This window comes from Ovis canadensis, chromosome 21 (assembly GCF_042477335.2).
Source record: "Ovis canadensis isolate MfBH-ARS-UI-01 breed Bighorn chromosome 21, ARS-UI_OviCan_v2, whole genome shotgun sequence".
Taxonomy (NCBI): domain Eukaryota; kingdom Metazoa; phylum Chordata; class Mammalia; order Artiodactyla; family Bovidae; genus Ovis; species Ovis canadensis.
In genome coordinates, this window is record NC_091265.1 from 44,622,166 (window position 1) to 44,636,365 (window position 14,200).

At 52.5% G+C, this 14,200-nt stretch overlaps 1 protein-coding gene across 3 annotated transcripts in view; it reads left to right on the forward strand.

Annotated features, from left to right (window-relative positions):
- The window catches only part of PKNOX2 (PBX/knotted 1 homeobox 2), a 296,941-nt gene that overhangs the window by 217,046 nt on the left and 65,695 nt on the right, over positions 1-14,200 (forward strand). For all 3 annotated transcript variants that reach the window (XM_069566572.1, XM_069566574.1, XM_069566573.1), the window contains exon 5: positions 8,940-9,079. In XM_069566572.1, coding sequence (XP_069422673.1) covers positions 8,940-9,079 — 140 coding nt within the window. The remainder of the gene's footprint in view (positions 1-8,939; positions 9,080-14,200) is intronic.

The window sequence follows — 14,200 nt, forward strand, 5'->3', positions numbered from 1 at the left end:
ATGCTACCCACCCCCATGCTGCACCGGAAAGCCTAAGGCTGGGCCAGCCATGTTGGGGGAGACCAGACCTGTCTCTCTTGCCCTCTGAGTAACTTCTTTCCCTCCCTGTCCAGGCATCGTGTCCCCCCTGGGCAGGGGCCAGGAGAGCAGATATCTGGGGGAGCTGGAAGGGCTTTGATCAATCATTAGGATCACCACGCTGGTCTCATTAGGTGGAGGGGGATGGGAAGTGGTCAGGGCCCCTGGCTGTGAGTGCCCTCCTCCATCCAGGCCATGCAGCTGGACCAGGCAGAAGCGGGTTCAGTTGTTTTCACACTTTACATTCCTCTCATCTCTTTATGGGTAGGAGCCCCCTGCCACGCAGGGCCTTCTGCTCAGCTGCTGGTGAGGCACTCTGCAGCTTTAGAGTTAATTCCACAGCTTTGAAAGCCTCTTCTGTGGCTGTGATTGACAGCTCCCTCTGCCCCTGGGGCCAGCACCAGAGGGACCATATGGGTGACCTGCCTTCCCTCGCTTTGACTCATCAAAACGGACTCTTCTCTTTCTTTTTTATTTTCTGCTGGGCCTTTCTTCTCACTGTGCTCAGTGACCTCTCTCCGTGGCCTGCTTGGGCCACACATGTCTTTCAACAGGACATGTTCCTGAACTCCAGCTCACTCCAGGCCTGGACTCTTCACTGTGGCAAAGGCGAAAACAGCCTTCAGGTCTGACCATGGGGCCTTAAGCCTCACTTAGGAGACAGTGGCCTAGCAACAGGATTTTGCTAGAAGACACCCGTGCTCTCATGGCCTTGTCTAGGGTTTTTATTTGACGAACTTCCTACCTGAATTCTTATATTTACCAAAAAAAAAAAAAACCCTCAGATATTTTATTGTCTATCCTCTTGACTGCAAGCAGGATGAGTGTTCTAAACAGTGACAAAAATAGTTGATGGCCAAAGTACACAAAGCTTAAAATAAATCAGACAACAGGTGATCCGTCAGCAGCGGGCCTAGGGAGCTGGAACCTGCCTTCCTCCCCACCCCCTTTTCCAGCTGATCTTCTAGGAGCTCGGATATCTGTGGAGCAGGGTGGGATGGGGGTGGGTGAGCACAGCTCTGAGGTGTGTGCTGTTCTTGGAGTTTGTGGTCTGGAGGAAGAAGAGTGAGCTGACTCAAGTCAACATCGTAAAATAGGAATTCAGAATCCTAGGCCTGCCCCACTCCACTGCTGATGAATTATACAAAGTTGGACAAGAAGTTCCAATATTATCTTTCATTCACTCAACCAGTTAATAAATACCAGGGGCTTTCCATGGGTCTTGAAAACCTTGTGCCATGTGCCAGGGACCCATGTCCCTGCCCTAATAGAGCTTATGGCTTATTGGGGGCCTTTCTGCATCAGTAAAATGGGAATAACTTCTGCCCTCCTTGCTTCACAGGGCGGCTGAGAGTGTGGATGTGAAGGGTACCATGGTGTTTTCCAGCTTTCTTTTCGGCCATTACCCTGATATTGTTTTTTTTTTTTTTTTCTTGATCTTCTGTACGTCTCCAGTAGACAAGACTGGATTGAACTTTAATTACTCTCCCTTTTATGGGGAACACAGTAGGGATATCAAGTATGTGTCTCTAGCTGTAAACACACTCCCTCACACACACACATATACACACATACTCCCAAGGGCCTAATTGAATTCACTGTTGTGGGACTATTATACAAGCAAAGGGTCCTCCGGGGATGGAGGGAAAGATGGGGAGAAGACAGCGCCTGTGAAAGTGTGTGAAGCTGGGACGTAAAAGACTTGGATCACAGTCCGTGGTCTTCCTCCCTTTAGGTACACGTCCAGTCACCCCAGCAGTGCAGGCAGGGCAGCAAACACTTTCAAGTTTCATTCTGTAAGCCACTGCCTACAAACCCTTTTAAAATTAATTTTTGCACCTCCATTTTGCACCACAGAGTAACTTCTTTGTGTGGCTTGTTCTATCTGGTCGGTCCTGGGATCAGAAGGCAGGTGCCGCAGGCCTGCTGTTGCAGGAGCCTCTTTGAGCCAAATGGGCTACCCTCCTCTCCTCCAGCCCTTCCTTTCCCTGAGCTGACTGGGTGGGGGTCTATTTGGAGGAACCATGCTTGACTCCTCCTGGTTTGGGATCCCTAAGCCTTTTAACACGCCACTGTCTCATTTCCTGGTGGCTCAGTGGTAAAGAATCTGCCTGCAATGCAGGAGATATAGGTTCGATCCCTGGGTCAGGAAGATCCCTGGGAGGATCCTTCAAGAATCTACAAGAGTACTCCAGTATTCTCGCCTGGGAAATTCCATGGACAGGGGAGCCTGGTGGGCTACAGTCCGTGGGGTCACAAGAGAGTTGGACATGACTGAGCATGCACACTCTCGTATCCTCATTCAGTCATTTCACAAATGTGCTGGGAGCCCATAGGAGCCAGGGCTGCTGACGGGAGCTGGACTCCAGTCCACTCAGGGAGATGGTTAGAAGAGGGCCCGAAGTGTTACGGGGTTTAAGGTCCATCACCACACGTGCATAGGAAGCAGGGGGCGGGGCTACCTGGTCAGGGCTTAGTTGCTCAGACGTGTCTGACTCTCTTCAACCCCATGGACTGTAGCCCACCAGGCTCCTCTGTCCATGGGATTTTCCAGGCGAGAATACTGGAGTGGGCTGCCATTTCCTCCTCCACCTAGACAGTGGTGTGGAGAATTAGGACAGGCTTCCCAGGAGGGCTGACGCTCCCTCGGGCTGAGTCTTGAAAGAGAGGTGTGTTCACACGAGGTGTGGGGGGATCCTGGAGGGCAGCGAACATGTCTGTTCTGCTCACTGTTGTGGCCCCAGTGTCGCAGACAGAGTGACCACAGCATCCATGGCGTGCAGGGGTGACCGGTGTGGGGCGGGGGGCACCAGGCGGGGAAGCGTGGACCCTTTCTTCTGAGGCAGCCGTGGGGGCACCAGGCGGGGAAGCGCGGGCCCTTTCTTCTGAGGCAGCTGTGGGGGCGGGGACATGAAGATGTCAATCATGGGGCGTGTCTGGGCACCCCCACCCAGGAGGGTCTGCTGGGGGGCGGGGTGGGAGAGGGATGCTGTACCTGAGATGAGGCTGGATCAGTGAGCAGGTCCAGGCCTGAGCACCCTGTGGGCTGTGCCCTCCCCTCAAAACCATCCGTTGTACCCTCTCTGCCTCCCCACTGCTCAGGCCAAATCTGATATTTACTAAATGGCTTCAAGCCCTGACCTCCCAGGTCCTTGGACTCCATCTAGCTTACCAGGAAACCAGATCTGGCCTTTTGTTTGTTTTTAGTCACTCAGTCATGTCTGACCCTTTTCGACCCCGTGTTCTTTAGCCTGCCAAGCTCCTCTGTCCATGGGGATTTCCAGGTAAGAATACTGGAGTGAGTTGCCATTTCCTTCTCCAAGGGATATTCCCAACCCAGGGATCAAACCCTGGTCTCCTGCAAGTCTCCTGCGTTGCAAGAGAGTTCTTTACCTCTGAGCCACTGGGGAAGCCAGATCTGGCCCCACCACCCCTCAGACCAGACCAGCCCTCCTGGAGCCTTGGCGGCCCCTAGTGGCTGGGCCCGTGTAGGCCCCCATGTTCTCAAAACACAAGGCTTCCCTGACCTGGCAGGCAGGCCCTGGGGATGGGCAGCCCCACCTTGCCACGTCAGACGAGGGGGCGTCCCCTCAGGAGTGGTGTCTGGGCTGAGTCATGGTGGGGGGTGCAGACCTTGGAGGCCCAGGGTTTGGAGAAAGCACCTGTGGGAGGTACCCTGTCTACTCCGCTGTCAGCAAGCACCTCGTAAGCCATGCCAGCGTCCTCTGCTTGTTCTCGTGGCAGACTAGACTGTTGAGGGGATGGATCTCTAAGCCCCTCCAGATTCTGCCTTCCTGCCTTCCTACACACACAGCGTACACCCCCAACTCTTCCCTTAGTGTTTTAGGATTGGGGCCGGGGCATTAGGAACTTTCATCTCACCATGTCACAAATGGAGAATCTGGGCAGGGACCTTTAGCTCCAGGCTTAATGTAGGGCTGGATCGGAGCTGGTTGATAGAGGAGAGTCGAGTGGGTTGGAGCATCTGTGGGATGCAAGACCCCAGGCTAGGAGAGGCGATGGGGACTGTAGAAGCCTGTGTAGGTTCTGGACCCGGCAGTGAGCTCACCGGGGGCAGGCCTCTGGGGAATGCTGCCCCCCGTGCCCATCCACTCTTTGTATCCAGTTTTTTCTTCTTTTAAAATATTTTTTTATTTGGCTGTGTCAGGTCTTAGTTGCAGGGTGCGGGACCTTTCATTGCGGCTTGTAGGCTCCGTAGTTGTGGCCCATGGCCTTAGCTGCCCCTTGGCATGTAGGAATCTCAGTTCCCCAACCAGGGATGGAACCCACATCCCCTACATTGGAAGGTGGATTCTTAACCCTCGAACCACCAGGGAAGTCCCCTGCTTTCTTAATCAAGGCTCACAGCCTGTCTGGGTAGGATGTCCAGGGCTCTCCTTGGAGGAGGGCTCCTAGTCTGGAGTGGCCGCTTCTGGGACCAGCTGGAGACACACCAAGTGGCCTCAGAGAGTGTAGGCTCTTCACTACAGATTGAGAACAAGAAGAGGTTACCTGGAGAGACACTCTGACGTTAGGCGTGTGCTTGTAAATATGTAACCACTGGCTCTCAGGGTGGGGTGTGGGGAAAGGATTTGATTCGCAACATTCGTCAGTTTCCACGGTGTGATTGCTCCCACCGTGGCCACTCCTAAGCTGTTAATGTGATTATCAAACTTGCAAAATTCCCGAAAAATTATCATTTGGCCTTCATTGACCAGAGCAAGGGATCTCTGCCCTCCATCCGTGCAATCTCTCCCAACAGCTTCTCTGTTTTAGGGCCAGAACCTCCTGCCAAAATCTCACTACCCAACACCCTCTTCCCCCTGCTCCCGGGCCCTGGGACAGCTGCGGGCCTCTCCCTCTGTGCTCCGGTTCTTGAGAAATGGGTGTCTCTGGCTAGATAAAGAAATCTATTTGGAGAAAAATACTCATTCTCCAAAGCTGGAGGAAATGCCAAGTGTGCTGAATTGACCCCCAGGAGGTAAATAAATCTGAATCATCGTCCTCCTCAGGCCAGCTCCCTGGCTCTCTCAACTAGAGCCTCTTGGGATGCTGGCAATGACTGCTTTTGATTTACGCTCTCCTCTAGACCCCAGCAGGCCTTTCTGCCCCATCTTTCCCTAAAGTCCTGCCCAGAAATGGGAGGTCAGAGGAAAAGAAACCCCTCCCCTCAGCCCTCCTGCTCCTAGAAGCTCATCTACATAGAAGCCCCTTGTAGATTCCTTCAAGGACACAAGGAGATTCACCCTTAGAGGACTGAGCCCAGCAGAGCGCACCAGCCTACTAGTATTTTACTCTTGAATGAGCCGTGCACATAGCTGTGCCTTGCTTTTTGCAAGATACATGTTCTGGAAATCTTGTGTTTGATAACTACAACCACCCTCCACGTGGGAAAAACTTTAGGGTTTCCAAAACACTTTTACGCACTGGATGTCATCTAATGGGAGCCATGTGCCGTCGCTGGGGGTGTGTAGTGATGGTGTAAGCATTCTCATGGCTTGTCACTGCTATTAATAGAAGGGGTTTCGGGACTTACCTGGTGGTTCAGTGGTTGAGAATCCACCTGCCAGTGCAGGGGACACAGGTTCAGTCCCTGGTCCGAGAAGATCCCACGTGCCACGGGGCAAATCAGCCCGTGTGCCGTAACTACTGAAAGCCCACGCACCGCAGCTACTGAGTCCACACCCTAGAGCCCGTGCTCCGCAACAAGAGGCGCCACCGCAATGAGAAGCCTTCCCATAACTAGAGAGTAGACCCTGCTAGCCGCAACTAGAGAAAGCCCTCGCACAGCAAGACCCAGTGCAGCCAAAAACAAATACGTAAGTTTTTTTAAAAGAAGGTGCTTTTTCAGATAGCACCTAAGCCAGCCCACCCGGCTAGGGAGCTTCCACCATCTCCAGGTGAGTCTCTGCTTGGCTCCTGGGCCAGTGGAAACAACTTCCTGGAGGCAGTGCTTCCCAGCCTTGGAGAGCTCAGAGGCTTGGAAACTTTCTATGTGGGTCGAGCCCAAGTGTGCTTTACGTGTTGCAGGTTTGATGCGTCGGTTGCAGTTTGACACTTTGGAGCCCACAGTATAGAACTTACACAATCTAACCCTGGGTTCAGTGGTTCAAAGGGGGCTCGCACGTCCCTCCGTCTCCCACCCATCCCCCAGATCCTTCTTAGTATTGCAGATCCCTGCAAATATTCCTCGGAATCCCTTCAGCAGCCTGGCCCACGCTCCTCTGAGTGTACCTTCGTGCCCCCGTCTCAGCTTAGCGCGTGGGGTTGGAAGCTCTGCATGAGCCGCACCTCCGCTCGAGCCATGCCTCTGCTCATGGGTCCGCACAGAGCATCAGTATAGTGGTTTGTTTGTTTGACAGACGCGTTACACTTTGGTCAGGCTGAGCCTGCTGTCAACTGAAACATGCGGATAAACCACATCTCCCCTGTTCTGTACTTATATTATCGATCTTTTTTCTTTTTTGGCCAAAGTGTTAGAAGTTTAAATTCCAACTTATTAGATGAGAATTAATCTTATTAGAATTAGCACATTGCCAAAATCCGTAAAGATCGTTTGGATCCAGGTTTCACGTCACCCATAAATTTGTCAAGCATTTTTTCAGACCTCTTCTGAGTCACTGATTAAATTATTGAGGCAGAGGGTCAAGGAGAAAGAATGTAGCATCTCTCAGAAGCCTTTCTCCTACTGACATCTCTCCTTTCATCGCCATCCTTTGGGTGTTGCGTCCTAATAATCCACACAGTTGTCCACTGGGCCATGTCTCCACGTTTTCCATGACAAAATCACGGGAGGTCATTTACAGCATCTCTGCCTACTACATTCTCCTGCTCTTTAGCGTGTTAAACCCAGAAAGTGGGCACTGTTGTAGCAGGCATTTATCCTAGTCACCCCAGTGCCTAAGTACCCAGTGGGAACTCAAAAAGTATTGGGAAAATAATCAGTTGCATTAGTGAGTGAAAGAAAAAAAACTGGTCCAAGTCAATGTGAAGTTCAGAAGTATTTAGCTTTCCTGATTGCACCTTATTTCTGTATTTTGAAGATGAGAACAGTGTTTATTTCTACTTTCTCCCTTATTGTGCGTGCTCAATCACCCAGTTGTGTCTGACTGTTTGTGGCCCCAGAGACTGCAGCCCTAACACCCGTGAATCCTAAAAGGACACCAGTCTGCTTACAGATGAGAATGTAGGAGCTTAGGAAAGCTGAGGGATTTGCTCTAAGTCAAAAAGCTATTAACAGGAGACAGTAGGAGTCAAGTGTGCTACCCTGCTGGCCTCAAGGTATCGTGATGTTCTGTCTAGCCTGTTGGGTTTGAGAAAGTTCCCCCAGCTCAGCCAACAGAGACAAGAATATCTCTACCTAACAAAAAATGATGAGGAGACAGTATATTTCTTTTATAGTCTCAATTTTATTTCCCATCAGTCACTCATTCATTCAATAAATATTTGTTGAACATCAGTTAGTGCCAGGCTATTCTAGGCCCTGCAAACGCAACGGTTAATCAGCCCTCTATGAGCTTAAATTTGAGTTGGAGGTGGGAGAGAAAATAGCAAGTAGTGTAGTGTTTAGTCCAAGGGTTGTGAAATACATGGTCACGATGAGGGCTGTGAAATGAGGCAGAGCCAGGGGGAGAGCAAGGGGCAGAGGGACTCTATTTCACTCTGAAGATGTGGCATCTGACAGATCTAATGAAGAAACTGAGCCAGCAAGGGTTTGGGGGCCACTGGCACCACCAATGACGTATTCGTGGAAATACCAGACTCTTTCTTCCAGAAAGCAGGGACCTAGATCACATGATGAACATTCCAGCTGTAAAACATCTAATTCTTTCAAGGTGTGTTCACTCTTTATTCCCTCATTCATCTTCTCAACACATACCAAGCATTCACTCTGTGCCAACTGCGTGCTGGGGATGAAGGGGTTATCTTGAGAGGCAGACAAGGATGTCAAGTCCCAAGAGCACAGGGGATCAGAGCTGTGAGGTGCTGTAGACAGGCTGGAGCAAGGGAACAGTTGAGGCTTATTACCACACGTGATGTTTCAGGGATCCATTTAATCAAAGAAAATAAAATATAAAAGCATTAAGTTCTGTAATGATGGTTGTTGCCAAAAATTTTTAAGCCATTTAATCATTTCTTCAAATGAAATCTTATACAGAAAGTCCAATATATTTTTAAAAGGTGCTCTGATTGACATAAACTTGGGACGCCTTCCAAGGCAGGTAACATAGGAGGAAAAGGACTGCTCCAAATATTCGTTAGAGTTGAGAACAGAAATCTGCTCATTGTCCACTAAAACCTGCTTATCTTCCAGTGCCCAGGTAAACCAAAATTTGCAGAACACTCAGTTATCAATCAAAACCATTAAAACAGTTACCTCTGGCTTACGTTAAATGGAATAAATCTTTGCCCAATTGGGAACTGACTCAGCTAATTTTTTCCTGCCCTCCAAAGTCATAGAATCAAATGCAGCACTGCTCGGCACAGCCCAAGTGACTCGTAAGCGAAATTTAAAGGGCTCATCATTTGGGGTTTCCCCGCCTCCCCCCCCAGCTTCTGGGCAGAGGCCACCACCTTAATTTGCATTAAGAACTATGGCTTTTAAAGTGAGCTCACTTCAGCATCACTTGGTTTTGGATGGTCCTAAACTGTCCTCTAGAACTTTCTGCTTTGAAGAAACGTCTGCTCTTTGCCCACTTGTAGCACGTGTACACATGGGCGCTCATTATACACTCACATTTCTCTGTACACTTTCTCTTATCCACACACACAACACGGGACAAGGTGGACCTCACGGTTCCAGTCGGGGAACCAGCGGTCCTGGCCCACTAACCCACACCTCCTCTCTCTTGTCTCTGCAGATGACGGCGACCGCTCAAGCCCCCTCTAAGGCCCAGGCTGTCCACCTCTCCACGCCCTCGGCTGCTGCCAGCACACCTGTGCCCACTGCCCCCATTGACCCCCAGGCCCAGCTGGAGGCTGACAAGCGTGCTGTGTACAGGTAGGAGACACTCCGGCCGGGCTGCACTCAGAAGCCCCCAGGTAGCCTCAGGCCCAACCCAGCCATGAGAGCTGAGAGTGTAGGCCCGAGGGTGGGCTCATGGAAGCCTATAGCCAGGGCTGTTCTTTCCCTGGTTCCCTCTGGAATCACCCCAGAGAGTCCTCAGCTGGCCACGCAGGGTGGGCTCCATCTTCCTGGAATAGTCCAGGAAGGGAAATGCAGCCTGGGCAATGTCTCCCAGGAGGGGCCCCCCCAGCCTAGCTGGGGAGATGAGTCCCAGTGAGCATCAGAATGCCCCCGCCCCCACCACCACTCAGAGCTGCCTCAGGACTGTCCCGGCCCCAGTGCCCACTGTCACCTTCTCTCCAACACACACCATCCAGGACTCGTTCATGAGCAAACTTGAGTCCACCTGAAAGCCGCTGGGAGGCTTATTAGAACTCGCATAGCTGGACTCTGTGCTTGGAAATGCTGAATCAGTAGGTCAAGCCGTAGGAAGAGGACATGAATTTTTAACAAGCATTCCAGGTGAATTTAATGCAGCTGCCGCTTGGCCCACGCTGTGATTCACGGTCGACTTTGGTGTTCAGCAGTAGAGGTTGTACGTGACGGTGGAGGTTCTGACACCCTCCCCGAGAGGGGCTGCTAGCAGGGAGCAGGCCGCCTGTCTTGTTTTAGTCGGCATTAGCTCCTGGCACCCAGGGCTGGGCCCTGATTGTTGCAGAGGGTGGGTGGGGCTCAGGGACTTCCGGTCTGTCTTGTGTACGTGGGTGAAGTGAAGATGCAGTCCTCGGAAGGCAGATCTGATGAGGCCCCAGCAGGGATTTCAGTCATCATTTATCCATGGGGAGCCCACATCACTAAGAAAAGAGGCCCAAGTATGGAGGCATCGGTACTGAGGTCAAACCCTTGTGCACATGCACCCGTGTGGGCACGTTCAGCCACGAACATCAGCACCGTTGACCTCCACTGGGAGAGCCCGGCAGTGGGCGCTAAGGCCACCCACACTCGGCCCGGCCCGCCCAGGGTGAATCGGAGGACTGAGTGCTTCCTCACTCACCCCCACTCCCTGCCCCCAGTCCTGACAGTGGCTTTATGGTAATGGTCGTAATTTTAGCTGTTATCATAATTATCCTTGGCACTACTTATAGTCCCTCAGATGGGCTGAATGCCTCTAATGCCAACAGTTGTGCGTCTAGAACAATGGACCCTGATCCCTAGATCCTGACTGGAGGTTCTTCCCAGGCCTGGATAACACAGTGCCTGCTCCCCAAGGACCAACCCCCTACCCCCAGACACACACACACAGGCCAGGCCCAGCTCCTGTGCATACAGACCTCTGCCTTGGGCTCTGAAGAATGCCTGGATCTGCTGTCACAGGGCCAGTCAGAGACCCTGAGAAGGCTCCCAGCTCCCCCTCCCACAACACAGACCAGTAAGTACTCCTGTCCTCCCGTCACCTTGGCATTGAATCCTTGCTGTTACTAATGCTGTGCTGGGCGCAGGGGAAAGAGGGTAAATTATAAAGGTAACGTGTGGGCTCTTGCCAGACTCTCTGAAAACGAGAACAAGAAACCAACAGAGTGGTCAGAGCTTTACCAGAGACAGCTTCAACAGGGAGGCAGTATTCAAGCTTGATCTTGAAACTAGAGTAAGACTGCTCAGCAGGAGGAGAAATGGGGGTGGGGTGGGAGGGATTCCAGGCAGAGGAGAGCCTGGTGAGTTCCCAGCACAGCCGCTGGCCAGAACAGCTGGGTGTGCGGACACGAGGCTGCACGGGGTCTATAAGTTCAACTGTGTGGTGGGCTTGTGCCTTTGTGGGGAACAGAAGCAGGGACAGGAGAGTGACACGGCCTCTGAAATGCGATGGGGTACAGTCATCACACCTCATTTAAATAGTGATCGACATGCTTCAAGTGCAGTCCGGACTGGCAGCATCGCATCCCCTGGGAGCTGTTTGGAGACACTGACTCTCAGGCCTCAACTCGACTTCGGGATTCCTGCTCTGCTCTTTGACGAGATCCTGGGTTATTCATGTGCCCACTGCAGATGGGTCCCCGACCCCTTCCCAGACTCCAGGGGGCAAGGGCATGTAGCGAGCACCTATCTTAGTCTAGAAAGACCCCCAGTTAGTGGTGTGACAAAAAGCTTCTGGAAACCTAGACTCAAGTCCTCCCTCCTCCTGGTACTCATCTCAGCATTGGTTTCACGATAGAACCTAATCACTGGTTCAGCAAGAATAATGAGACAACCCATGTCAGCACCCGGCTCCATGTCTGGCACAAAACAGACGGTTCTCTATGTCCCACTAGTGGGACCCACGTGCTCCATAAGCCCTTCCCAAGACCCCAGGGTCATGCCCCACCCAGGCCCAGCCAGGAAGTGGGCTGCCTCCCACTGTCCATCCTGGCGTCACCTGATATATGGAGGCCCAGATGGTCCTTCAACCAACACGCCTCACCTTTGCGGGGCGGGTCCCCTCACAGCCCATGGCATTTGCACAGTAATCTCTGCAACTGTCTGAAGGTAACGAAGAGCTGATGCCACCAAAGAACCAGCCAAACATGGCCGCCCAGGCTCTCAGGACGACCGAGCGGACGGACGTCAGCATCCTTGCCTGTTTCTTTCCTCCACGGCCGTTCCTGCCCCAGGGCCCCAGGGTGTCTGTCTCCCACAACCACACCTCTCCCATTAGTGCCAGTCGCCCTCTCCACAGCCCTTGTTGGGGGCGGGGCAGGGAGGAGGAGGGGGCCCCGCCTCCTGCAGGGTCGGGTAATTCTAATTAGATTTGCCTGCCTGGGGCAGCCGGCCCTCCAGAGCACATCAGGGAGTCGGCATTTCATGTCAATAAATGTAACCAGACTCTTTCCACGGAGATTAGTGCCCGGCTCTGACTTTTGGGAGCCCCCTCCGAGGCCCCTCCCAGATCCGCAGAAGAATGGCCAGGTCTTCAGGGCGGCAGGAGACAGTGCCACTAGAGGGAGGGAGCCCGTCAGTGCCCTGACGCTTTATTTGTGTATGAGGATGTGTTAATGAAATGTACTGGTTCCTTCTGATGTGGAAGCTGGGTGTGTGTGTCTGTGTGTGTGTGTGTGTGTGTGTGTGTGTGTGTCTGTGTGTCTGTGTGTGTGTGTCTGTGTGTGTGTGTGGCGGGGGAGAGGGGAGGCAGAGCCTGTCTTTAATTGGATCATACCAGAGCATCATCTGGGCTAATCAGCAAGGCAACCAGGAGCTCGGGCTCAGATTAATGATTGCAGTCTAATCCAAGCAGATCCCATGATTAGATGCACATCGTGGGTAATTGTGTTTGTGGCCCGTGAGCAATGCCGAGCCTGGGTCTGTGGAGGGGAGGCCCCGTGGAGTGGGGACCGCAGGTTTGGATCCAGCTCAAAAATCTCCTTCCCTAGGCCCACCTCACCCCTGGGGTTTTCGCCTCACAAGAAGTTAAAATTTAGCTTGGACCGCACCTCCCCGCCCCCTCCTCCAGTGTGGGCTGTGGGCTGGACAGTGTTAGGTGGCTGGGAACCTGGGGCTTGGCTTGCCAGCAACCACAGAGACGGGCCAAGAGGGTGAGGTTAATCCGGCCTTCACTCTCCCTCCTCCCCTACAGTCTCCTTGGTTCCCCTTTGAAGTGAGTGGGTTCCCATGGAAACCATGATGTCCTGGGGAGCGGAAGAGTGGCAGGAGCTGGGCCTGGCCAGGTGCGGTGGGGAGGAGGGGGACTCTGCTAAGACCATTCTGCTAAGGCTGGGTTCCTGCCGCTTAGGCTGAAATCCTGTCTGAGGACCCTGGAAGAGGCCTGCCAGGCACAGCAGAAGTTACCTGCTAGTGACAGGAAGTGCTGGGCTAGAGGTGGGAACAGTGAGAGGAGGGTGGGGGCAATTCCACCATGAAAAATGCCAGAGAACTTAGCTGTGAATCAGATGGGCAGGGTGAAGGGGCTGCAGGGCTCTGTATTTCTCCTTTGTGGCGTTACTCGCAACTGAATGGATTGTGTTAATATTAGTTCTGTTTCCACTGCTAGATCGTTACCTCTATGAAGACAGGGTCTATGTGTTGTCATTGATTTATCCCCAGTGCCTTGCAAAGCACCTTAGAGCCTGCAGCCTGCACGAGCGTGCACTAAATCAGAGCTGGTTGAGTGGATTCCTTAAACAGGCAAGGAAGGACTGGACATATTTCAGGGTTCTAGGTTGGGGTGCTGGCAAACTGGTCCTGGGGGCAGAGGGACCAGGAGAGCCCTCACTCTAACGTACGTCAGTCTCCATGGTGTGACTGCATCCACCACGGCCCTTTTCAAGCTACGGTGTGATGCTGCAGGACATAGCTGGGAAGAGAAGCACACAGATGGCTCCCACCAGCCTCAAGTACAAACCCCACACAGGAGCCAAGTTACAGGTACCCAGGTTTACCAGCTCCATCATACCTGATCGTACGGGATGGATTAGCCACAATTCTGCACTCCTTGGTCCTCTCTGGCCCACTCCTCAGTTTCAAATCTGAAATGGTCTCTCTTAACAAATTCATCCTTAGAACAAGACCTAGCATAGCGTGAATGCTTTCTGTGTGTGAAATCGCTTCAGTCATGTCCGACTCTTTGCAATCATACGGACTGTAGCCCGCCAGGCTCCTCTGTCCATTGGATTCTCCAGGCAAGAATACTGGTGTGGGTTGCCATTTCCTCCTGCAGGGGATCTTCCAGACCCAGGGATCGAACCTGTATCTCTAATGTCTGCTACATTGGCAGGCAGGTTCTTTACCACTGGCGCCATCTGGGAAGTCCTGGAATGCCTTCTAAGTGTCTGCAGTTGTGATCTTTCACCTCAACCCTAACACAGTGAGTTTTCTCCTTCCTGGAATCTATCCAGCTCCATCCAGCTCTCAGCATCTGTTTGAGCAAAGCCCCAACTTTCCCACTTTTCCCAAGGAGATTCCAAATGTTTCCTGGTCTCTCTGTCAAAGAGCTTGTTTGCTGCAGCTCCGGAAACCTGTCATCACACCAGTCTTCTGCCTCCCCTTAGTTTCTCAGCCGTCAGTCCCGGCCTGTCCATGTAGCGTTTGTCGTTCTTCCTGTCGGTCTCATCTCTCTGCAAACCACGCTCAGAGTTTCTGCCCACGTGG